Genomic DNA, 25,509 nt, shown 5'->3' with positions numbered 1-25,509 from the left:
TTCAACGTCCGATATTCGGGTGGGCTCGTTGACAAGCTGAGTTAGGTGGTTCAACTCAGCGAAGATTTCTGCACACACTCCATCGGGTGTTGTCTGGCCTGAATGTTGAAGCCATGAAGAATTGTGTACATTGAAATCGCCCGTAACAACGATTTCAGTGCGAGGATAGGACGAAACAATTCTTTGGATGGAATCAGACAAAGCATCAAATTCACGAGAAGTTGATACTCTGTCTAAATTTGGGCTTCGATAAAGGAAGCAGTAGTGAATGATTTGCTTATTCACGGAGAATTTAAACCACATATAATTAAAAAAGGAATTGGTGCAAAGACCATATTGTGGTAAGAGCTGATAAGCAACATCATTCCTAATGTATATGGCGAGGCCATGGTGGGAAAAGAATAAAGGCACCAAGCTATACCCATGAATAAAAAATTCAGCAGGATCGGAATCCTCACCTACTTGGGTTTCACTTAGTGCCAAAACAGCTGGCCTGTATGAAACAGTATGGCGGTATGCTAACAAAAAATTTGCCCTTAGCCCACGAATATTACAATAATCTACTCTGAATTGTCCAGTCATTGCAAAATAAAAAAAATGTCTAAAACCAATACAGATAGAGATGAAAAATAAAATTCACTGAATTGAAACACAGAATAATTATCAATACCCTTCACTGCTAGTGTTATGCCTTAACAGTGACGAGAACCGATCCGACCCTGTGATGCAAAACAGTAAATTCAATTCAAATAATCTGCTGAAACACAGATTAGCAAATGCACCAATTCCAATTGTAATTGATACATAAACTAGGCTGTGCAACTGTGGAAGAAGGGGAAAGTAAGGATGGGATGGTACTCACTGTGAAGTGCTGTGCTGAGTGGCTTATCATTTTTTTGTTTTTGGTGTGTTTTTGTTGTTTTTTGAGTGGCGTGATTTCTATGATATTTTATTATGGGGTTGCACTATGGTTTTTTTTTTGTTGTTTTTTTTGGAACCACTAATATTAATTTATGTTTATTTTTTTGTTATGGTAAATTATTGTTATTTTTGTTTGTTTATAAAACTGTTTGTGTATATGTTTAATTGTTATTAAATTTATTTGATGACAAAAAAAAAACCGCTCCACGACACGTTTACTAACAATAAAAATAAAAAAGAACGAGCACAGACAGAACGGAGACGCACAACACAGGGGCAACCTTCCCACACAAAGGTTCACTGACAAATCACTAAAGTTGATGTTGTTATTAATGGCCTCGGTTACGCAGACGATCTTGTTAATATGTCAGATAACCCGTTTACACTGCCAATTTCAAATCAATAAGTTACTAAATTACTGTAATAGTTGGGAACTCAGAATAAACAGCTTATGCAACACGTCTGTTTGTTATCGTCGCATCTGGGATGTATATGACGATATTTTGGAAATTGTGGATACATTTCAATATCTTGCTTATAAACTTACATAAAACTCAAAGTTTCATAAACATGCTTAACAAAAAACGAAAGTTGAGAAAAGTTGTTTAACCAGCATGTGGTAAATTTGTTTAGTAAAAACTATGTTGATGCAGTTTCCAACATTAAATCTTCGGGCCACAGTGAATATCAACCACTTCTTTGATAATGAAATATACAGTTATGAGAATTTAGAAGAACTAGAAATTACATTTTTCTAAAAAACTTAAAGGCAAATGCTGTTAAGATAATCAAGGTAAAGATTCGATCAGTCCTAAACTTTCGAAAACGGATTCTTAAGATAAGTTTTGAAAGCGGTTACAACCCAGTCAAAAAGTGGCATGATCTAGGTGTTTCGAATGAGTTTCCCATCATATTGTGAACCGATAATATAGAAGAATTAAAAATAGGTTAGGATGCAACCCACAATGATAACTTCCCATTCCGTCTGTCGATTTGCTTAAAAGGTTTGTAGATTTCGTGTTTTGTTAAAAAAGTTGTCAATTGAAAAAAAAAATTTATTCTAAAAAAATTAAAAATTAATAACAATATTTTGTATATGATGAAATAGTTTGATTTCAAAATCTAGTTTTGGTAACAAGATTTTTTAGTCGTTAACCAATTTTTACCAATTTTAGTAACATTTCTTAAAAGTTTTTATTCTTCATATAAACAAATACAAATTCGATGAATACAATTGATACCTTCTGTTCTTCACGTGATATCGTGAACCGAATATCATTTTTACCAAATGTTCGTTCTGTTTTTTGAAGATTTTATTTTTTTATGAAAAAACAGACTGTTGGAAACAACATTTTATTTACATATTTTTAATTTTTGAAACGACATTTGTGTCGAAAATCAATTATTACGAACTTTTAGATATGATTTTGCATGGTTTTTATTTTTTGTTAAAAAACTTTCACTTCGATTTTTCAACAAACTTTATTGAATATTCAAAACAATATTTCTCATAAGTTATAATTAGATTCAAGCCAAAATCTCATAGATTAAAAAAAATAGTGAAGTCGAAAATCATTTTTACCTACTACTTTTTTTAATTATTTTTAGGCTTTTAATTTCTTGTAAGAAAACTGCCAGTTCGGTTTTCCTCAAATTGGTACTCAACTTTGACAACAATATTTAAAAAAAAATTAAATTAGTTTTAAGCCAATGCCTTAAAGTCTTGAAAAAATATTTGAGTCGAAAATCAATTTTTACCAACTTTGAGTAATGTTTTTTGGGGTTTTTATTTTCTTATAAAAAAACTGTCAATTTAATTTTTTCTCAAAATTTTACCAGATGTTAAAAACGTTATTCTTCGTTGTACAAAATTGTTTTGTAGAGAACATCATTTTTTTTAATTTATTTATTTATTATTATTTAACTTAGCATAGAAAGTTATTGTAATGGGTCCGATTTGTCAAATTGAAAATTTTGACATTTCTCGACGTTTCAAGGTCCCTAGAGTCGAAATAAAAGATTTTTAGAAAGATGTCTGTGCGTGCGTGTGTACGTATGTACGTTTCTACATGCGTACATCCGTACGTTCGCTACGTTTTTTTCGTCGTCCTTAGCTCAAGAACCAGAAGAGATATCGATTTCAAATAAATGTTGTTATGCAGATAATAAGGCAGAAAGATGCAAAAAGGGCTCTCAAGAAAATTGCGTTTGTGTTTTTTTTACCATAGCAGTATGAAAAAAGGGGAACATTTTGGTTATCCCTTAATATCTTACGATCCAAAAACGCTAGAGACTTGAATTAAATTTTATATAATACATCGTAACATGATATCAAAGAAGTATATTTTTTTTTTTTTTTTATAAATCAAAAAACCTGACAAAAAAAATTGTCACCCCAAAAATTTTACGACTAAAATATGATTTCATCTCCAAAACAATTTTGTGCAACGAAAAATAATGTTTCCGATATCTAGTAAAATGTTGAGAAAAATCGAACTAACAGTTTTTTTACAAAAAATAAAACCTAAAAAAAAAAAAAATTATAAAAGTTGGTATAAATTGATTTTCGACTCAAATATCTTTTCAAAAATTTGAGATAATAGCTTCTAGCTAATTTTATCTTATAAGAAATATTGTTTTCAACATTAAGAGACATTTTGAAAATAAATTGACAGTTATTTTTTTTTACAAAAAATAAAACTCTAAAAAAAACAATACTAAAACTTGGTAAAAATTTATTTTCGACTCAAATAGCTTTTCAAAAATTGAAAATATTGGCTTCAAAGTTATTTTATTTCACAGAAAATATTGTTTTAGATATTCAGTAATTTTTATGTAAAAATTTAACAGTCCGTTTTTTCATTAAAAATAAAATCTACAAAAAATAGTACGCAAATTTGGTAAAAATTGATACGAGTACATATAGACATGTAGTACCCGTGGCATGGTGGTTAGTGCATTGGAAAAATGCATATTATCCAGTACATTGGAAGACCGCTGTGGTGCATCCTCTCCCGAAAAAGGGAAAGGACAACTCCAAGTCTTCTTCCGAGCATCAGCAAAGTTTTCGAAATGATCATTAATAGGGCTCTGACTAAGTGGACTGCGGACAACAAAATAATTCCGGATAAACAGTTCGGGTTCAAGGCGGGTCATAACACAATTCATGCTGCGTCTAAACTCGTTTCTGATATCCAATGGAATAAATCAAAACAACAATGCACAGGTGCTGTTCTAGTTGATTTGGAAAAGCCCTTTGACACCATATGGTTAGAGGGTCTTTACCTAAAACTTAGCAGGCTTGGCATAAGCAAGCCATTGTTGTATATACTTTATGATATGCTTAACGGTAGAAAGTTTGTTGTCAAAAGTGACAATGTAACTTCTACCACAACATTCTCAATTAAAAATGGTCTTCAACAAGGAGCGGTGAATTCGCCGATTCTCTTCAGCATTTACACCAGCGATCTGATAGGTAGTCTTAAAAAGGCAATTGCGAACGCCGACGATCTAATTGCGTACAGAACGGCCCGAAAGGTTGAGGTTATTAGAATTCTTTTGCAGCGTGATTTCGACAAGATGCAGCGATATTGCGACGACTGGAAACTGAAAATAAATGTCCAGAAGTCGGAGACAATTTTGTTCCGGACTCCGTTGGCTAGGGCCATCGTTGATCATCACGGGCAGCCATTAGCGAGCAAAAGTAGTGAAGTACCTCAGTATCTGGTTAGATCAGCATTTATATTTCGACAGACATATAAACGCTGCTCTGGCCAGGGCCAGAGTTATGGATAATTAGGCTAGTTTTATAAATTTTTGTTTAGCTTTAAGATAGGTCTAAGAATGAACTAATAAAAATTAATTAAAAAAAAAAAGAAATTAAAAAAAAAGTGCATTGGACTGTCATGCAAGGGTTCAATCCATGCCTGTGCCACGTTAATTTAAAAAAAAAATAATTTTCGCGGGTACTGCCTATTGCGAAGAATTGACAAATCCTTCAAGAGTAATTCTTGTCATGAAAAAGTGCTTTCTCAAATAAGCCGTTCGGATTCTGCATTAAATTGTAGGTCCCTTCCATTCCTGACAACAGTACTCGTATGATGTTACTTGCTCCATGTCCAAAATGTTGTCTACTCAGAAGTACTCGACGATATATGGAGTACTATGGCTAACTATATCATCAGTTGGAGCTTAAATTGCCCTCTCACACAACCACTCCCGATTGTCGATATTTATATGCAGGTTTGGATAGACATTACTTTTTAACTTATCTGCGCTACAGACAATTTGACAGAATTCATGACTCAACGTAATCGAGCCGTTACAGTCTGTTTTCATACAATATCTGCGATTTTAAGAAGAGCAGCGGCATATTGTCCTGCTTGAGCATAATTGTGTAGCTGTCCTCGCATATTTGTAGTCAGACAAAACATTTTTACATGTACCCATAACACAGATGCTTTCAAACATGCGTTTATTTTATCTGCCGGTGTACCCCTAGTAATTACCGGCAGGTTCTGTCTGAAGTCGCCAGCTAAGAGAACTAACCATCCCTCCCATGATAGCCCGGTTGTTTTTGATGTCTTTCAGTTTACGATCTAGTGCTTCAACTGCTTTTTTGTGGGACATTGTACATCCATCCGAAACCAACAGTTAACATTGCTACAACATTTTTCCACACTCACTACTTTTGCTGATATTACATACTAGCGTTTCCTCATGAGCTAATTTCAAGAGCATGTTTCAGAACCGAGTGCGCTGTCCGTCCACCACTAAGCAATGGAACATCCTCTGTTGTTCTCTGCTCTAGAGGCACAGTATCATAATTTAATCCACGAACTAAATTTTTTCTCACTTCCCTAATTCAGACAAATCTTTCCCTGTAATATTTAAAACGTGATCTTCTACAAAAGTTGTTTTCCCGTAATACCAATTTTATTCAAATATTTGGTAGTTTAGGAGTGAAAGCGGTCAGACTATTTGGAAAGTAATTTTTCCAATGGGAATGCGTTGTTTTTCCAAGGTCAAAAGTAACTCATGTCCTTTCTTTAGTATCAACCATCTTCTTACCAAATTTCATTTAAATCTGTCCAGTAGTTTAGGCGTAAATGAGATCGGCCCACCTGAATTTTCTCATTGAAATGCGTCGTTCTCCCGGGGTAAAAAGTAGCATATGTCCTTTTTCGGGTATCAAAATACCTCCATACCAAATTTCATGCAAATTGGTTCAGTAGTTTAGGTGTGATTGAGTAACAGACACACAGGCAGAGTTACTTTCGCATTTATAATATTAAATAGTATGATTATACACAAATATCGCAACATTTTAATTTTTGATTTATTACACGTATCTAACTAATTAAATCTACTGATACTGTCCCTTGTTTATTAATAACCTTAGGTCGGCCGCTCACTATACAATGACTATACAAATAAAACTGCACTGAGTGCACTTAACTAGTTTTGTGAATGATGAGTTATTTTGTGTCCTGAATGGCCGGCCTTAGCTACAAATTTTATTTCAAACCGTTTTCACTACACAAACACACAATATTTATACTTTAAGAAGATAACAGCTTGAATTTCAACTATGTAGCTATGAATACCATATACTACAAATAGACTATTAACTTGAACTTGCATTTTTATTGCACCAACAGGGTTACCATGCAAGTATTGGGTGTTTTAAAAATAAAGTCATAACAAAATATAAAAGATAAAAACATACACAAAATCTGTATAAGCAATGTATTCTTATATTAACCTTTTAATGTTATCTATGGCTAGTTTCCTTCATCTCAAAATCATTTTGCTTTCTTAACTAGCTTAACGTAGGATGTTGAAGTACTAGCTACACAAATATCATGATTCAATTATTGTCTTTAAACCTCAGTTGACTAGTTTATTTTGAAAAATTAATTTTTAGTATGAAACTTGTTATTGTAAGCTTTTTTCCAGAAAGAAAAATGTCAACTCAAGTAAAAACTGATGAATTAAAAATTCAGTGATATAATTTTAAGCAGGTTTAGTCATCATAAATAGCTTTACGCAAATTATGTTTTATTAAAATTTTAAAAATAATTTTGTTTCTACTTACAGTTAATTCTAAAATGTATTTTGAATGTTTTTCAAAAAAACTTAGTCAAGCTAAATTCATTGAACTTGAAAAAGAAGAAATTCTTCCTTTATTTCTGCATCTGAAATTCTGAAGAAATGCTTTCGAGTTAGCCATGAACTTTAGAAACAACCAAACTTTATTAATTGTTTTAACTTCATCATCACAACAAAAAATAATAATAAGGGAAGCCAAATATCCTAAAAATTCATGGGAAGCTTATTTTGATTAACTTTTTTTAAGCTGTTGTCAAAAATATTCTATTTGAAATTGATTGCTTAATAATACCATATTTTTATAATAACACACTCGTTCAAGAACAAAAAAGTAAACACTGCGTCTATGTATGGTCGCACGCGATATAGTGGCACGTTACGGTGTTGACGTTTGAGAAAAAGCTAATATGGCTGACGTTATTTATGTTATAGAAATATTTGCAATTTTGATGCATGACATGTGCGTTGACTTAAAGTAATCATAACGTACTTTTACAAAATTTAAAAGCTTAAACTTAAAATAAAATATCGATCTAGCTAAATGCCAACAAATCAGAAATAAAATTGAGACTTTTATCGAAAGCCTTTTATTGAAAAATTAGTTTTTCAGAGAGTAGACAGTTTTAAATTCAAAATGTGCATACTTGGCAACAGTGTTAAAGGTAAATCTTAAAACAACAGCGCATCACTTACATTGTTTTGAATTTGACTTGTATAAATTTTGTTGTCAGTTCTATTCTATTCTCAGCGGATTGTTAACTTATTCGGATAATTTTTGTAATTCTTATCGAAATATAGTGCTAAGTTAAAATGAATTTTAATTTCAAACACAGTTGGCTTAGTTTTGTATTAATTTGTTTTATCACTGTAACTTTACCAAAAATTATAAATGGTTATAAAATTCTTGGTGTGTTTCCAATAGCATCTAAATCGCATTTTATTTTTGGTGAGGCTTTGATGAAAGGACTTGCAGAAAAAGGTCATGAAGTTACAGTTATATCACCATATCCGATGAGTGATAAGAAATACAAAGGCATTGAAGTAAAGGCTTTGGTTACAACCATGAATGGTAAGTAACCCTTAGGATTTTTGTTTTTTTTTAAATTTTTTTAATCGTTAGGATTTTTGGTTTTTGATTTTCTTAATCGGTTCAAGAAGAAAGGGACTTAAATATAAAAATAATTTTAGGAAAATGTGTAAATACAAACGTTGGGACTTTATCAAAATAAAAACAATAACGTTGAACAAGTCCAAGAAATAATCGTTTGCCTTTATTAACATTCTGCTTGGTTCAGTCAGGTTTTTGTAAGAAATTGTAATTTTCTTGTGGGTTGCAGCGCAAATTTGTCTGTCATTTAATTGGGTTAGAAGGCCATAACGAAATTATTAAATCATTAGCAAGCGAAGTAGGCCAAAAGTGCAGAAAAATTCTTGAGAACTACTAGTGCATCGTTTTTGAAATAGTTTATTGTAAAAATGCATGCATTACGTAGGTACTGTAATTAGTGAAATACGTATTGGAGAATATGCTGCTCCACTGGAATGCCTTTAAACGAGCACGCTATAGGATTTGAATAGAATTTATTAAGAGTTCTTTAAATACAAACAACAATTAAGCATACAAATAACTTTGCATCAACTCGAATGGCCAATGACTACCATCAAGATCAGATATTCAATAAAAATGAATAACAATAGCCAACAATTGTGAAAAACCTCACTTACTGTTTTAATTTAAATTCAAGTCTATTGAATGGAATGTTTCTGAATAGTAGATATTTTGTCGATTTGCCGAATTAAAAATGTTAAATTTTTTCTGGACTTTTCAAGGTAACTATAGAATTTAAATAAAAGATTTTTAGAGAGACGTCTGTGCCTGAGTGTGTACATACGTTCGTACGATCGGGAAGCTTTTTGGACGTCTAATACATTTTGTTACACAGATTGTAAATTTTAATTTTTTATGAAAATACGTCCTGTTGGAATTTTATAAAATAATTAATATCGAAAACAACATTTTCTGTCAAATAAAAAGAGTTGGTAGATAATATTTTTAATTTTTAAAAGCTGTTTGAGTCATGAGAAAATTTGTATTTTATTGTTTTTTTTGTTAGGTTTTTATTTTTTGTAAAAAAAACTGTATATTAGATTTTTCTCAAAATGTTTCTAAATATTGAACACAATATTTCTTGTAAGATAAAATTAGCTGGAAGCCATGATCTCAAAGTTTTGAAAAGATATTTGAGTCGAAAATCAATTTTTACCAACTTTTGTTTAATTTTCTTTTAAGTTTTTATTTTTTGCAAAAAAATTGTCAATTCCATTTTTTTCAAAATTTTACTAAAAATTGAAAACAATATTTTTTGATAGATAAAAGTAGTTTAAAGCCAATATCTCAGACTTTTTAAAAGTTATTTGAATCGAAAATCAATTTTTACTAATTTTTAATATTTTATGTGTTTAGGTTTTTATTCTTTGTAAAGAAAACTGCCTATTCGATTTACTATCAGTGTGGGTCGCATCCCATCCTCTTTTTTTATATTATAGAGCGAACTTTAAACTTCAATTTAGCTAAGATTTAACAAATACAAATATAATTCGTTCAAAACATTGTAATTGTATTTGAAGTAGTTCATTTCGTTATCAAATTCTTCAATGACTCTAAGAATATTTGCATTCAAACGTTTCATAAGAATTGACTCCAAGAGAACCATAAATAGGGCACAAGGTAAAGTATCGTCAAAAACAAGCTTTCATACTATGAACGGAGGTCTATTTAACCCATTTAGGAGGTAGGGGCAATTTTATAAAAAAAATACATAAAATGAAGAAAAATTCCAAAAAAAAAACTGCAAACTATACCTGCAACTACACTGGCAATCACTAGGATGAGGCCACATATTTTTCAACCGATTTTCGGTCCGATACCTGTTGGAATTTGTTTAACCCGGAAAATTTTACTACATGAGAGTAGGTACATATTTTCTTAAAACAAAGTGATACAATTATAGGGTTAATTAGAAAAGACCGTTGGAATTTTCCTACATTAATGAATTTTATCAGAAAACGTAGAGCTTTTGCCATGGCCACCCTATTCACCGGACTTGAACATAATCGAAAACGTATGGGCATGGCTATCTCGAAAAGTTTATGAAGGCGGTAGACAATTTGAAGACAAGGACTCCTTAATTGAAGCTATCCGTGATGCCTGGGACGAAATTTCACATGACTATTTAAAAAAACTTTATGATTCCATTCCAAACCGTCTAATAGACATCATATCGAAAAATTGGGGGCATACTCATTATTAATTGAGAAAAACTTAATATATAAGAGTTTGAAAACCAAAAACTGTAAACATTTCTTTCATTTTTTTGATATTTTATAAGATTTTTCATGTGGCCTCATCCAAGTGACGCACTTTTTCATACTGTTTTTAAGTAGCTCTTTAATTAATGCAGGGAAATTCCAACTGTTTTTTCTATTTAACCCCTTAATTTTATTACTTTTTTTAAAGAAAATATCTACCTACTCAAATGTAGTAAATTTTTATTGGTACGAAATTTCCAGCAGGTATAAAGAACGAAAATCGGTTGAAAAATATGTGGCCTCATCCTAGTGATTGGCAGTGTATGTCAAACAATTTGTTTTTGGTCTTAATACAAAACTTATTAATTTATGTCAATAGTTTTTGAAAATTTCGAATGCAAGTTCAAAGTTTTGATAAAAAAGAATGTAAAGAATGTAAACAAGAGGCTGGAATTCATTAAAATATTTTGTGTGAAATAAATAATTTGAAGTACATTTTTTTTGTTTGTCCTCTTAATACTTGAGACGAAAACCATTTCGATAGTTTGATTTAAAAATCTATTTTTGTTAACGAGATTTTTAGCCAAAACCAATTTCCACCAATTTTATTGCTTGTTTTTGATACTTCTTAAAAAAACTATTATCAATTTTTGGACGTGTCATATTTTCTTAAGCAGTTTATTAAAATAAGTTTTTTTAAACTTTTAATTTTGATACTATCAATCATTCATTTTTCTAAGTTAAAAGAAGATAATTCAATGCTAGCACTAGCTTGTTAGAGGACTCCGTTAAACCAACATCAAAATGATTTGCGTATATTATTATCTTACAAACAAATTTCTCAAAAATTAATGAGGCGTTTTTCAGACAAAAAGAATCATTTAAAAATTGTCAGTCTTATTTAAAAACGCTGTATAGAGCCTACATAAAGTTATGTTATCTCTATAATGCCTCTAAACGCAAAAATGCTATTTATAAAACTTATACAAGGTTGCATAGTCCCATAATAAGCTAAACGCGTTTTGAGGTTGAATAGAGCCTACATAAGGAAATTATTGTTATTATTATTTCGTAAATGTCATTTTGATTTCTCTCCTCTCTTTTTGAAATTAAAATAAAAACAATAATGCCTCTCGAGTTTAGCTCGTGAGCCGAAGAAACGAAGAATCTAAAAAAAATATAGATTTTCGAAAGAGAATATCATACAAATAATTGGAATTATTTTGTTATATTTTAGTTGCTATGACAACTAGCAGATTTTATAGTACTTTTGGCACTTTTTTTGATATAAGCATTGTATAACTAAAATTTATAGCAGATTTTTTTATAAATAGGAATTTTTGCAACGTTACATAGAGCCTACATAAATCCTTATTCACTGTATAACTATTCATCTGTTTAGCGAATTCTATTAAATAAGACTGTGTATGTTTAATTGATAAATCAGTTTTTCTATTTTTGGTGTCTTGTTCCTCACTGTTTGTAAAAATTTTCATGAATTAAAATCTATTTTGTCCGGAATTGATTTGTATCTTATAAGTTGTACAGAAAACATGAATACACCGAAATTTAAAATTTTGTGAGGTCAACTTGAAAATGGTTACAATCTGAATTCCACCGTCTTACATTTTTGAGAATTGTTTCTACAATTTACGAAAACAACCAATCAATGATGAATAAAAAACGAGTAAATATTATAAAAGCATTTTTCAAAATTGTGTTTCTAACTTTGTCTTGATTTTTGCCTTTTTGAACAGGTATTAGCTTTACTGAGAAAAGTCTGTTGATCTGATTAACATAAATTACATGAATATTTTTTTAATTTACAAGTACCAAAAACTTTTATAAGACTGTACAATTATTTGACCATAAATCCAATGATAATATATAATTATGTTCATGTCATCATACCATACATATTAAAATCTTGATAATACTATTTAAAAAAAAAAAACAAAATTGTTAGTCTTACGCAATAGTAAATAATTAATAATAACAGTCTAATAAATCTAAAACAAAAACAATACAAACATTAAGTGGAAACTTCATATTGAATATTGCTATAGATAGATTATATATTATTAAAGTGACATCAACAAACTAATTCGCATGTCATTTAATAAAACAATAGCATATAGCAAGTCATTACATACTACTGTACCGCACCATACGCTGCAGCTGAAGTGCTGAGATACAGCAATAAATATTTATTAAAAATACAGTCAGTTGGACAAATTGTAATTTGCAAGTCATTTAATAGAAACGGTTGGGACTTGAAAATATAATGTAGAGTTATTTTATATAAAACTATCCGACCGCGGTATAATTAGTTAAAACATTATTTCAGAAATAAAGTTTTTATTATTCTTATGGTTTATGATAAATAAAATTTTTTTCTGAGGCGTATATAAATAGTTTAGTTGGTATTCCGAACCGGGAACAGGCGATATATAACTGGTTATAATGCAAATCATGGATTTTCAAGATCAATGAATAGAAGAATTCGTCGCCCTAGTGTTGTGCCGTATACGCCATTTTTACATTTTTGGGAAATCGGGTTTGAATGTTTGGAAGTCTACTACAAAAAACTAACCGCTGAAATTTTTTGATTTTCTCATATGATATATTGTTGAGAATTCTCTTTCATATACATGTTATCCATCATCTGTTAGTCTTTAAGTTTTCAAAATATTTAAAATTTTGTCCAAAATGAGTTTGTCGTATACTCCATCAAAATGGCAAGTTCCTTTCCTCTTCATACACAGACATACGTCAAAAAAAATTGATTCTGTATTCTCACTTTCTAAATTTAAAATTGTTTTTCATAATAAAAGGCACAGCTTAAAACGGAACATACATTTTATTTTAGAATGCATTTGTATATTGTATACAAATATATCACAATATTGTACGTAGGTACTTTTAAAAAGTACGTTACAGTTCATATACGAATAGAAAAAGAAAAATAAACTTAAAATTAATGACTCCAACATTTTTGTACTTTGTTTTCTTAAATAAACGAGAAAAATGGCACTTTGCTGTTATTGCAACTTAACAAACAGTAAACAAAATTAAAATTCTTTAAAAAATTAATAAATAAATTAATTATGTTTACATAGTTCAAATAAGGCTTCGTAGTATAATTTATCTTCCGAAGACATGAAAGAGAAGAGAAAGATATCTTCAAGTTTTTCTTTGGATATGTGTTTTTTTTTTATAGCACAATAGGTAATCTTTGGCTTTTTAGAGGAACAGATTGTTGCTGTTAAATTTAAAACATTCAACTCTTTTTTTTCGGATAACATATTATTAAGTTTTTCGGGTCTAAATTGTTTCTGCCAAGGTCTCTATCAGCTTTCATGGATATTTTTTCATCCCTGTGCATATTAAATTCAACAGTTTCAGAATTCGTTGGGTTGTCTTTTGCTTTAAAAGTTAAACAGCGATCGCACTGATCTTTTTTGGGCTTACTCTCTATACAAGTTGTACATTTGTGTGATGTGCAGGTGGCTCTCTAAATATTTTCGGCCTGAACTTGCCTTGCAATAATGCGAGTCTACTGTTGGGAAACTGTTGATGTGGTCGTGTACTTCTTTAATTTTAGTTGGTGGAGTAACCTTCTTAACATTTTTTCCTTTTTTGGAAGGATGATGAGAACCGATTTCATTTAAATTATTAAAGTACATAATAGTGAATTCTTTTTTCGTTTATGCATAGCGTACTCAAGAAAATTTGTTTGCAGACTTGATGAATCCTCTCACCAATTTGCATATACAAATTTAAAGTTTGTCTAATTTTTTGTCGAATCATTTACTGGCCTTCGCTTTATAAGAACTTGCTTAACGAATTTACAGTAAAATACTGATTTTTAACTGTCCGGCAAGATCTAAAAGTTTTTCGTGCATAAATAAAAGCAAGTATGCTTCCAAGATTTTCTTTTTTGGTTTGGTTTTGCCTTCAGCATTTTTGTATTCTTTTCCATATTCTCGCAATCGTTTTTGAATGTGATGTGTCCACAATCCTGGTTTCCGCTGGCATTTTATCGTTGAATTTGTCGGACTCATATCGCTATCTGTTAAGATGAAGGTAGGGATAGGTATTTTTAGAATATTCTAATCATTTAAGCAAACTTTTACCAGAAGGAATAATCCTCAAAATATTCTCAAAAGGCCGTGGCGTGCAATATTCCAAAACAAAAGAGGAATCCTTAAAAACAAAAAGTTTCCAATAAAAATTCATGTTTTTCTTTCTATACTAAAGTCTGAACCGCTTGAATTTGAAGCATAAGCATCTTCCTGAAATTCCATTTCATTTGGAACAACCTCGTCGATTAATTTAAAACATGTGAACCATTAAAATAAAACTTTATTTCATATGAATTTATGTAATTCTTACGAAAGAAGTTCCGCATTCATATCAGGCACTGGAGAATTCATTTTGGCACGTTCTCTCTTCACGAGCCTAAGCAGACTACTGATAAATATTTTTCGTCCGCTTCGGTATTTATACTTTTTTTCGATGCTAGGTAGGCCCGTGAAAAATAAAATATTTTTCGTGATTGTGACGTACGTCGTATATACGATTTCTAAGCCTTTTACTGAAATTTCTATGCACATACGTCAAATCAATACTAAACGATCATTTTATTTTCGATGACTTATGTATGTTCTTAGACAATAAGACGTACGTTAATTGCATGAAAAATTTGCCGTAAATTCCAAAATTTGGCGTTTACGTCAAAAAAGTACTTGAACTTGTTGATTTTGATGTACATATATACGAATATCTCAGCAACGAAAAAAGATTTATCAAAATATGAGTCTTGGCGTAAACGGCACTTCAATACTAGAGCGACGAATTTCCGATAGTTCTAGAGATTTATTTATTGGCATTGCAAATGCTTGCGGCACTGGAGAATGTAACCGTTTAAAGTCAAATGGCATGTCATTCGGAATCAAATGAATCCTAGGAATTAAAGCGTCTCCGCCTTTGTATTTCCAATTAAAAAAAATGTGACGTTGATGACATTGTGCATTAATTTCTTTACCGCAAGTTGATGCCGTTGCAACATATAGACTAGCGATCTTTAGTTGCAGATTATGATTTAGAAATGCAATTTTTAAAAAATTTGATGCTCTGCCCGACTCCGTTCAAAGAATTGTTGCACATTATCCTTACACTGAAATCGTCATTGCGGCGATTTTACAGTACCAATTCTTCTTGTCTTCGCTTTTCTGTCCAAACAACACCCGAAGGAAGGTTTGCTGAATTCTAAGTCAATTAATTAACTTGCTGATGAGCCAACTCGAATTCGTGACGATGCAGGTCAGCCTGCAAACACCTTAGACTTGTTTCTTAACTCTGACCCTAATAAATATCCAATCAGTGCATTGCTGCCTCAATGCACATCATACCATTGTATCGTATCTTCAAATTTCTCATGTCAAAACAAAAACAGTTGAAGAAAAAGTTCCTATGGGAACTGTTTGATTTTTCTCAAAATTTTACCAGATGTTAAAAACTTTATTTTTCGTTGCACAAAATAGTTTTGGAGATAAAATGATTTTGTATTTGTAAAAGTGACAATTTTTGTTCATTAGATTTGTTTAATATACTTTTTTGTTATTACGTTGCAATTGATTATATAAAATTTAATTCAAGTCTCTATCGTTTTTGGTTCTTAAGATTTTCACCATTTTTTCAAACTGCTATGGTAAAAAAAACCGCCCACGCAATTTTCTTGAGAGCCCTTTCTGCATCTTTCCGCCTTTTTATCTGTATAACAAAATTCATTTGAAGCCGTACGGACGTACGAACGTACGTACACATGCACGCACAGACATCTTTCTAAAAATCTTTTATTTCGACTCTAGGCACCTTGAAATGTCGAGAAATGTCAACATTTTCAATTTGACAAATCGGACCAATTACAATCACTTTCTATGGAAAGTTAAAAATGAGGTGGTAATCCGGGCAGCTCCAGCGAATTAAAGGATGTACTCGATTGGTATGTTGAATCCTGATATTCGTTTTGTTGACATCAAAGTATTTTGGATTGTTGTCCATAAATCTTTTTTTTTTTCGTCGGTATACTCTTTGTCGTTGAAATATCTAATATTATCTCATAATATATTTTTTTATCTCTCCGTGTTCATTCGTTTCTCCTACATTGAAACAACCATCGAATTGTCAATGACATTTCTTAAGAAATAATTAAATATGGCGGTTAAGTATTCTTAAATATTCTAATTTTCCGCAAAATGTTCTTAATCTTAAATTTTATAATTTTCCGCAATACTTTCTTATTTTTTTCTTAATAAGAACCTTCTAATGGTAATAACAAGAACAACGAAAAAGAATTAGCGAAATAAGTCCAGTCGTTCGCACGTGATTATTTATTACTGTCATAAAAATAAAATAGTGTATAGAAATAAGTGGTTGGGTACGATTTGCCGATTTTTAAAATGTCGATTTAAAAAAGTCGACCATTATAATGTCGATTGTCGAAAAGTCGATTGATAAAAATACCGACCGAACAAAATGCCGACTCTTATAATGTCGATTTTGAAAATATCGACTGGTAAAAGGTCGACAGTGACAAAGTGAATGATGTTCACATGCATGCGGCGCCGCATGCATGTGAACATCATTCACTTTGTCACTGTCGATCAACTAGTCACTCTCAGTTAACTGTTAATGTTTACATTCGCCGCATGCATGTGAATTTTTTTATGAACCGATGTGTATAGTATATCATTGAATTAAAAATAAAATTGAGTTTCCACATTAAAGAGAGAGTTTCTCCTTTTTTTCTTTACAACAGTCGACATTTTAACCGACAACTTTTCAGTCGACATTTTTTATAGTCGACATTTAAACGGGCAACTTTTTTATTTGTCGATCAAACTTCAGTCGACATTTTAAGAGTCTGTAAAGTTTTCAGTTGGCCAGTCGACATTTTTTTTGTCGACCATTCGTACGCCACCCAGAAATAAGTCCAAAACACAAGGTCTTGGTTTATATTTTGAGAACAAAACTAGTAATGCTTATAACCAGGAAAATCTTTCATCCGGAAGTTATAGAAAAAAAACATATTTCAAACTACCACTGGTTTACTAATCTCATTTAATTTTTTTTTAATTCTTTCAGGACTTGTACAGGATTTTCTAGAGTTGAAAGACTTGTCGTATTTTCAAACCTTTTCTCAAATCTATGAAATGGGCATACTTGCAACTAATGTCACCCTAAACGAACCAATGGTACAAACATTGATTAAGTCAAAAGCCCAATTCGATGTCATAATAATGGACCTCTTTCTTGATGAAGCTTTATATGGTTTTACTGAAATATTCAATGCCTCAATGATTGCAACAGGCTTATTTGGAGCAACATCATGGAATACAGATCTAGTTGGAACACCTTCACCACCTTCATACGTGCCCCATCCATTTAGTGAGCTGACAGATCGCATGAGTCTATTCGAAAGGATCGAGAATCTAGCCATTTCGACGTTTGAAAAACTTTTCTTTTACTGTTCTTATCTGCCTCGACAAGAAAAACTGCTTTCTAAAAACTTTCCCACTATAACTAAAAGCATCCACGAGCTAAGGAAAAATACAGCATTAGTCTTGTTAAATCAACATGTCTCATTGAGCTTTCCTCGGCCTTATTTGCCAAATATGATAGAAGTTGGTGGACTTCATATTAATCGAAAGCGAAGTGTTCTTCCTGATAATATGCAAAAGTTTTTAGATGAAGCCAAGGATGGAGCAATCTACTTTTCGATGGGTTCGAATTTAAAGAGCAAAAATCTACCAGTGGATAAACGAGAAGCTATTCTCAAAACGTTCAAATCCTTGAAACAGAGAGTTTTGTGGAAATTCGAAGACACAAACCTGCCCGAGAAGAGTGATAATGTATTTATTAATGACTGGTTTCCCCAAGACGACGTATTGGCACATCCAAATGTGAAGATTTTTATTACTCATGGAGGTCTACTTAGCACAACTGAATCTATCTACCATGGAAAACCATTTATAGGAATTCCAATTTTTGGTGATCAATTCTTAAATATGGCTCGTGCCGAAGCCAACGGGTTTGGAATTATGGTTGAATATAATACCTTGACGGAAAAGAGTTTCAAATCGGCAATATTAGAGATGTTGAATAATCCAAAGTACACTAGATTGATGCGAGAGGTGTCAGCAAGATTTCATGATCAACCAGTGGAGCCTTTGAAGTCAGCAATTTATTGGGTAGAATATGTTGCCAGGCATAAAGGTGCTCCTCATCTTCATTGTGCAGCTCAAGAATTAAATTTTATTCAGTATCATAATATCGATGTTTTCGTATTGATAATTGGTGGTGCTATATTAATGGTAGTTTTGATTAAAATATTAGCTGTTCAAATTATTTCGAAACTGATTCGAAGATCTAAGGGAAAACAAAAATCAAAAATAAATTAAATTTAAAATTACCAGCGTGCTTATCATTTACCAACTTCTATTCACCCTCATCAGTGAATATTTGACTAAGTGTGTAAACAGTTTTTGAACATTTTAGGTTAAGGTAATATTACTTGGATTCTAATGACCTTACTACTCTGCAAACAAGAACGCTCACATAAGCGTCACTCATTTTCCATAAAGTATTTCTTTTAAATATGGCCAAAAGCTCGGAGCCAGATTCTTTTTCTTAGCAATTTGTGTAAGAAATTGGTTTGTGGGTTTTTAGTTACAAAATATTTTAAGTTTTTCTTATATATTAGTGTTTTATTAATATAACGAAGTTTAAAAAACAATTTAACTAATTTTTGTCAGCTTCATTTCATTCTTCGATTTTTTAAATTTATTAAATGTCTTCTCTATACCTTTAAAAAACTTTCGAGACACTCTTAGAAACTTCGTTGGGATGCGACCCACACTGATAACTTCCCATCCCGTCTGTCCATTTGTATTGCTTAAAAGTTTGTCTATATGTATTTTTACCAAATTTGCGCACTATTTTTTGTAGATTTAATTTTGTATGAAAAAAACGGACTGTTGGATTTTTATATAAAAATTACTTAATATTGAAAACAATATTTTCTCTGAAATAAAATAAATTTGAAGCCAATATTTTTAATTTTTGAAAAGCTATTTGAGCCGAAAGTAATTGTTTTTTTAAGAACATAGGAAGTTATTGTAATGGGTCCGATTTGTCAAATTGAAAATTTTGACATTTCTCGAAGTTTCAAGGTCCCTAGAGTCAAAAACAAAAGATTTTTAGAAAGATGTCTGTGCGTGCGTGTGTACGTACGTTTGTACGTCCGAACGTTCGTACGTTCGCGACGTTTTTTTCGTCCTCCATAGCTCAAGAACCAGAAGAGATATCAACTTCAAATAAATTTTGTTATACAGATAATAAGGCAGAAAGATGCAGAAAGCGCTCTCAAGAAAATTGCGTGGGTGGTTTTTTTACCATAGCAGTTTAAAAAAGCGGTGAAAATTTTGGTTAAATCTAAATATCTCATGAACCAATGACGCTAGAAGCTTGAATTAAATTTTATATCGACTCAAATATTTTTTGAGATTAAGGCTTCAAAGTTATTTTATCTTATAGAAAATATTGTTTTCAACATTGGGTAAAATTTTGGAAAGATTCGATCTGACAGTTTTTTCCCACAAAATGAAAGCCTAAACAAAAAAAATATCATAAAAGTTGGTAAAGTTGCTTTTCGATTCAAATATCTTTTCAAAAATTTGATATTATGGCTTTCAACTAATTCTAACTTATAAGAAATATTGTTTTCAACATATTGGGAAATATGGCATGTTGGAGTTTCAATTGTATTTAAATTGAGTTTCAACTTAAGCGCAGAATGTGCAGTACGACCGCTATCTAGAAGAGTTGCCGCAATTCCAGATGATGCTAACGCCAACGCTATGTCACATCTTGATCGAATAGTATTCACAATCAATGAAATGACAAATGTTTTCCCGGTTCCACCAGGTGTTTCCAGGAAGAATAGACCACCAATATTATTGTCCATCGCTCATGTTCATTTAGCAACGGCACATTATTTCTAACGAATTCCTGCAATGGATCAACATTGTATTGCAGTTTTCGATTTATTTGTTGGTTATATGTTGAATGACAACGTATGCAATCATTCCTACTTCATTCAGTAGCTTGTTTGGAATAGTCAAGCATAAATCCTCAATCAGAATCATTCCTTCATTGTAGATTTCATTGGTTATTTGCATGTTGGGATTATTCGTTCGAATGCGCAAGCGATGTAAGATATCCTCACATATATCGTCTTTGTATTTGTTCCATAACTGAAATGGTTGTGAAGAGAAACATGTGGTGATGATAATTGCGAACAGTGCAGCGTTTGTATTTGGTACACATTTGATGAAACAATGCAACCTAGCACATCAGTGGAAAACATCTGTGGCCAATCTGGAACTGGGGTTCCTTTGGTTGACTAAAAAAGGTTCCCAAAAGTATGCTTTAGTTTACAATAGCTTTCCATGGGAAGCTAAACGGAGTTCACCGCTTTTCTGTTGAAATTTGTCCTGAGTTTTGTCTGCTATAAACCTCACGGAGCCCGAGACCTTTCCAACGAATGCAAAATCGTGGATATCGGTTCCTGCGCTCTGGAGTTATAGCGTCAGGAAGAAAAACCCGACTTATTTTTATAAAGTAGAAGATAATAACATATAAAACCATTATATTGGCTTCAAACTAATTTTATCATAACAATATAACAAAAATATAGTTTTCGACATGTATTCAAATTTTAATAAAAATCCAACAGTCAGTTTTTTCATAAAAATTAAAATCTACAAAAAAGTTATAGCTATTTTGTTGAAAAATTTAATTGACAGCTTTTTAAACACAACACGACCTCCAAAAAAAAAAACTTATGAGAAAGGGTTATCGACTTAGAAGAACAAAGAAAGATATTGACTTCAAATTATTAATCTCACACAAAATATTGTTATAAACATTTTGTTAAAGTTCAATGTAAGTTCCGTAAACAATATATTTGTAGTAAATTTAGCTTCCGTATTTAATTTAATTTGTATTCGAACTTTTTGTCATATATTTTTACTAGTACTAAGTATATTCATTGTACATTTTATAAATTATGCATAAATCATATAACCTACCTAAAATCATTTGAGTGGCTTACAATAATTCAGATAAAGCCTGTGCAGTGTATTCAAATTTTAAATATTCTAGATTGCCTATCCTTTGAACAATGTCAATAAAAGACTATATTCAAAAAATAATGTTGGTGTACAAAATGAACACCGACCAACACTTCCATTGCCACTATGTTCTATAAAACATACGAAAACAAAGTACCACACAAGTTGCACAAATACAAATTTATTTTTTAGAAAAAACCAAAACACTTCGCTCAAATGTAATTCATCAGGCAGGATCAAATCTACATGACTGCATCGCCAAACAAATATCCGATGGTCAAACATCAATATTTTATATTTAAGGCAAGCAAACAAGCCCAGGTCAGGACAAAGGTGAAATTCCAATTTCGTACTCTTTTCATAGGATATACATATTTACTTTACATTGGATGGGCCTACAAAGTTAAGCATAGTACATACAGTGTTGGCCAAAACATTACCAACCTCCATCAAAAACAAATCATGTTTTTTTTTCTAAAATTTAATAAATTATGTCTTTACTTCTATTAGACCGCAAGAGAAAATATTTTTTATAACGGTCCACTATAAATATGACATAAGTAGGCATTTTAACCCATTTTTGTATTGGTCAAAACAAAAGCAACTTTTTATTGCTATCTCTTCATTTCTTATTAATAGGTGAAAATAAGTCTTTTAACTACAAGATCCATTGCTCGTATTAAAGGTGTTGGCAAACGAGTGCAGTTGAATCTATTTATTAGATGTTATTCAGTTCGCGGGCCTGTTAATTAGAGTTCTTAGCTAACTTTTGTAAAATGGCCGAAAACAAATAATGTAACGAAATAAAAGAACACATTATAAAGGAATATGAGAGTAGAATGAGTGAAATTAAAATTTCGGAAAAACATTTCATTTCAAAATCTGTGATTAATACAAATAAATAAATCTAAAAAATCATTCCAAGCGGTTCATCGAAGTTGCAGACCAAGAAAATCAACAAAACGAGAGGATTCTGCAATAATTAAATCAATTAAATCTGCAATAATAAGATCAATAAAAGAATATTTTATTTCATCGATAGAAATACGAACCCAACTCGACCTGGAGAAGAGGTGTTGATGGTGGACTAAAATCTTTGAAAGCTGTAAGAAAGCATTTTATTTCCACTAAAAACAAACTGGCGAAATAAAAATTTGCTCATAACCTAATCAACTGGACCGTTAGAAAATTAAGTACCGTAGTCTTTTAGACAGAGTCCAAATTTAATTTCAAGGGTTCCGATGGTCTTTGACGCTTTCGCAGACCAGCCAAACAGGCGCTTAATCCATCAAATAGATGGACATTTTGCACGCTGAGGATCAGTTGTCTCTTAAAATGAAATTGACAACGGCTCAAAACACACGTCAATATGTCCGGTACAGATCTCAGCCCCATAGAAAATCTATTCGAAATTGTAGATCAACGAATTGTAAAGACTAGTTGCAAAAATAAAAAGAGGCTAGGATGCGACCCACACTGATAACTTTCCATCCCTTCTGTCGTTTTGTCTTGCTTAAAAGGTTTGTAGAATATAGAGTTTTTTTTTTAATCATTACAGGCCGACTTCAATAGCTATAATTTCTCTCAAAATACTCATCCTGATATGAAATGTCTAATGGCGTCGCGTTGTTTCATGTTTTGTTTTGACATCGATGCCTGACATCAAATTTTGACGGATGTCTTTTTTTTTTTCCTTTTTTGTGTGCAGCTGACATTTCATCTCATTATTTTTTGTCTCTCATGCAGGCAGTTATTTTTTTAGCGCGCTTTAATCTTTTTTTTCTGGTGGGGAATAAAATTTTTAGAACTTTTTTTTAATAAACAAGAAGTGATAAGGTAATAAAACATTTTTTATTCATAAAATGCATTTTTAACAAATTTTTTTAAACAGGTTTATCAAAATTAATGGCTGACTCGAGACTTTCCCAAAGCGAAACGAAGCATTTAATCAATCTCTACAGGGCAAAGGAATGATTGTGGAACTATAAAAGTATCCTATACAAAAGAACTGACTTAAAAAATAAAGCATGGTTATTAGATATTCATATCGCAAGATATGAACAGGGAAACGAATGACATTAAAAAAAAATTGCGCTCAGCGTATGTTGCTAAAAAAAAGATTGAAAGTTCTTAATATTCGGGTGCTGGGAACGAAGAACTCTATGAGACTCATCTTTTTTATTTCGCAGAGTTCCAGTTTTTAAACAATGTTATTGTTCTGCGTAAAACGCACGACAACTTTTTACTTTTAAGTAATAAACAAATTTATAAAAGTCAAAAATAAAATAAAAACAGGCTGGGATGCGACCCACACTGATAACTTCCCATCCCGTCTGTCGATTTGTCTTGCTTAAAAGTTTGTCTATATGTACTAGTAACAAATTTACCAAATTTGCGTACTATTTTTTGTAGATTTTATTTTTTATGAAAAAATGGACTGTTGGATTTTTATATACAAATTTTTATATAAAAATCATTGAATATTGAAAACAATATTTTCTGTAAAATAAATAAGTTTGAAGCCAATCTAAAATTTTTGAAAAGATATTTGAGTCGAAAATCAATTTTTACCAACTTTTGTTAAATTTTTTTAGGTTTTTAATTTTTTGTACAAAAACTATCAATTCGATTTTTTTCAAAATTTTACCGAATGTTGAAAACAATATTTCTTATAAAATAAAATTAGTTTGAAGCCAATATTTCAAAGTTTTGAAAAGATATTTGAGTCTAAAATCAATTTTTACCAACTTTTATTCATTTTTTTTTCGGTTTTTAATTTTTTGTAAAAAAACTGTCAATTCGATTTTATTCAAAATTTTACTGAATGTTGACAACAATATTTTTTGAAAGATAAAAGTAAATTAAAGCCAATATCTCAAAGTTTTGAAAAGATATTTGAGTCGATATTCAATTTTTACCAACTTTTGTTATTTTTTTTCGGTTTTTAATTTTTTTGTAAAAAAAACTGTCAATTCGATTTTTTTCAAAATCTTACTGCACGTTAAAAACAATAGTTTTTGAAAGATAAAAGTGAATCTAAGCCAATATCTCAAAGTTTTGAAAAGATATTTGAGTCGAAAATGAATTTTTACCAACTTTTATTATTTTTTTTTAGGTTTTTATTTTTTGTAAAAAAACTGTCAATTCGATTTTTTTCAAAATTTTATCCAATGTTGAAAACAATATTTGTTATAAGATAAAATAAGTTTTAAGCCTAAATTTCAAGTTTTTGAAAAGATATTTGAATCGATATTCAATTTTTACCAACTTTGAGTAATGTTTTTTTTAGATTTTTATTTTTTATAAAAAAAAAACTGTCAATTCGATTTTTCTCAAAATTTTATCAGATTTCAAAAACATTGTTCTCCGTTGCTCAAAATTGTTTTGGAGATGAAATTCTATTTATTGTTAAATTTTGGTGGTGACAAATTTTTTTTTTTCAGTTTTTTTGATTTATAAAAAAAATCGTTTTATAGATTTTTTTCAAAAAATATACTTCTTTGAGACCACGTTACAGTATATTATATAAAATTTAATTCAAGTCTGTAGCGTTTTTGGTTCGTAAGATATTTAGGGTTAACCAAAATTTTCACCTTTTTTTTAAACTGCTATGGTAAAAAAAACCACCCACGAAATTTTCTTGAGAGCCCTTTCTACATCTTTCTGCCTTATTATCTGTATAACAAAATTTATTTGGAGTCGATATCTCTTCTGGTTCTTGAGCTATGGACAACGAAAAAAACGTCGCGAACGTACGGACGTACGAACGTACGTACACACGCACGCACAGACATCTTTCTAAAAATCTTTTATTTCGACTCTATTGACCTTGAAACGTCGAGAAATGTCAAAATTTTCAATTTGACAAATCGGACCCATTACAATAACTTCCTATGGGAAGTTAAAAATATATAATTCAGGACGATACACTTGAGAGAGCTGTGGAGGCTGTTGAAATTGTAGATTCCCA

General features: G+C 31.0%; 1 protein-coding gene across 1 annotated transcript; it reads left to right on the top strand.

The window, feature by feature from the left end:
* The first annotated feature begins 7,773 nt into the window (after window positions 1-7,773).
* Window positions 7,774-18,817, top strand: LOC129939962 (UDP-glycosyltransferase UGT5-like). The gene is made up of 2 exons (XM_056048168.1): window positions 7,774-8,101; window positions 17,491-18,817. The coding sequence occupies exons 1-2, from the start codon at window positions 7,843-7,845 to the stop codon at window positions 18,804-18,806; spliced, it is 1,575 nt and encodes a 524-aa protein (XP_055904143.1). The 5' UTR covers window positions 7,774-7,842; the 3' UTR covers window positions 18,807-18,817.
* Window positions 18,818-25,509: the final 6,692 nt, after the last annotated feature.

Source organism: Eupeodes corollae, chromosome 1 (assembly GCF_945859685.1).
Source record: "Eupeodes corollae chromosome 1, idEupCoro1.1, whole genome shotgun sequence".
In the NCBI taxonomy this organism is placed as follows: domain Eukaryota; kingdom Metazoa; phylum Arthropoda; class Insecta; order Diptera; family Syrphidae; genus Eupeodes; species Eupeodes corollae.
The sequence above is the reverse complement of the archived record's forward strand: the minus strand, read 5'-3'. Positions and strand labels throughout refer to the sequence as shown.

What these genes read in the sequence shown, in the direction of transcription:
- LOC129939962 (XM_056048168.1), top strand. Translation starts at nt 7,843, where the DNA reads ATGAATTTTAATTTCAAACACAGTTGGCTTAGTTTTGTATTAATTTGT. An exon ending in TTTGGTTACAACCATGAATG is followed by an intron (nt 8,102 to 17,490) that starts GTAAGTAACCCT and finishes TAATTCTTTCAG; the next exon opens with GACTTGTACAGGATTTTCTA.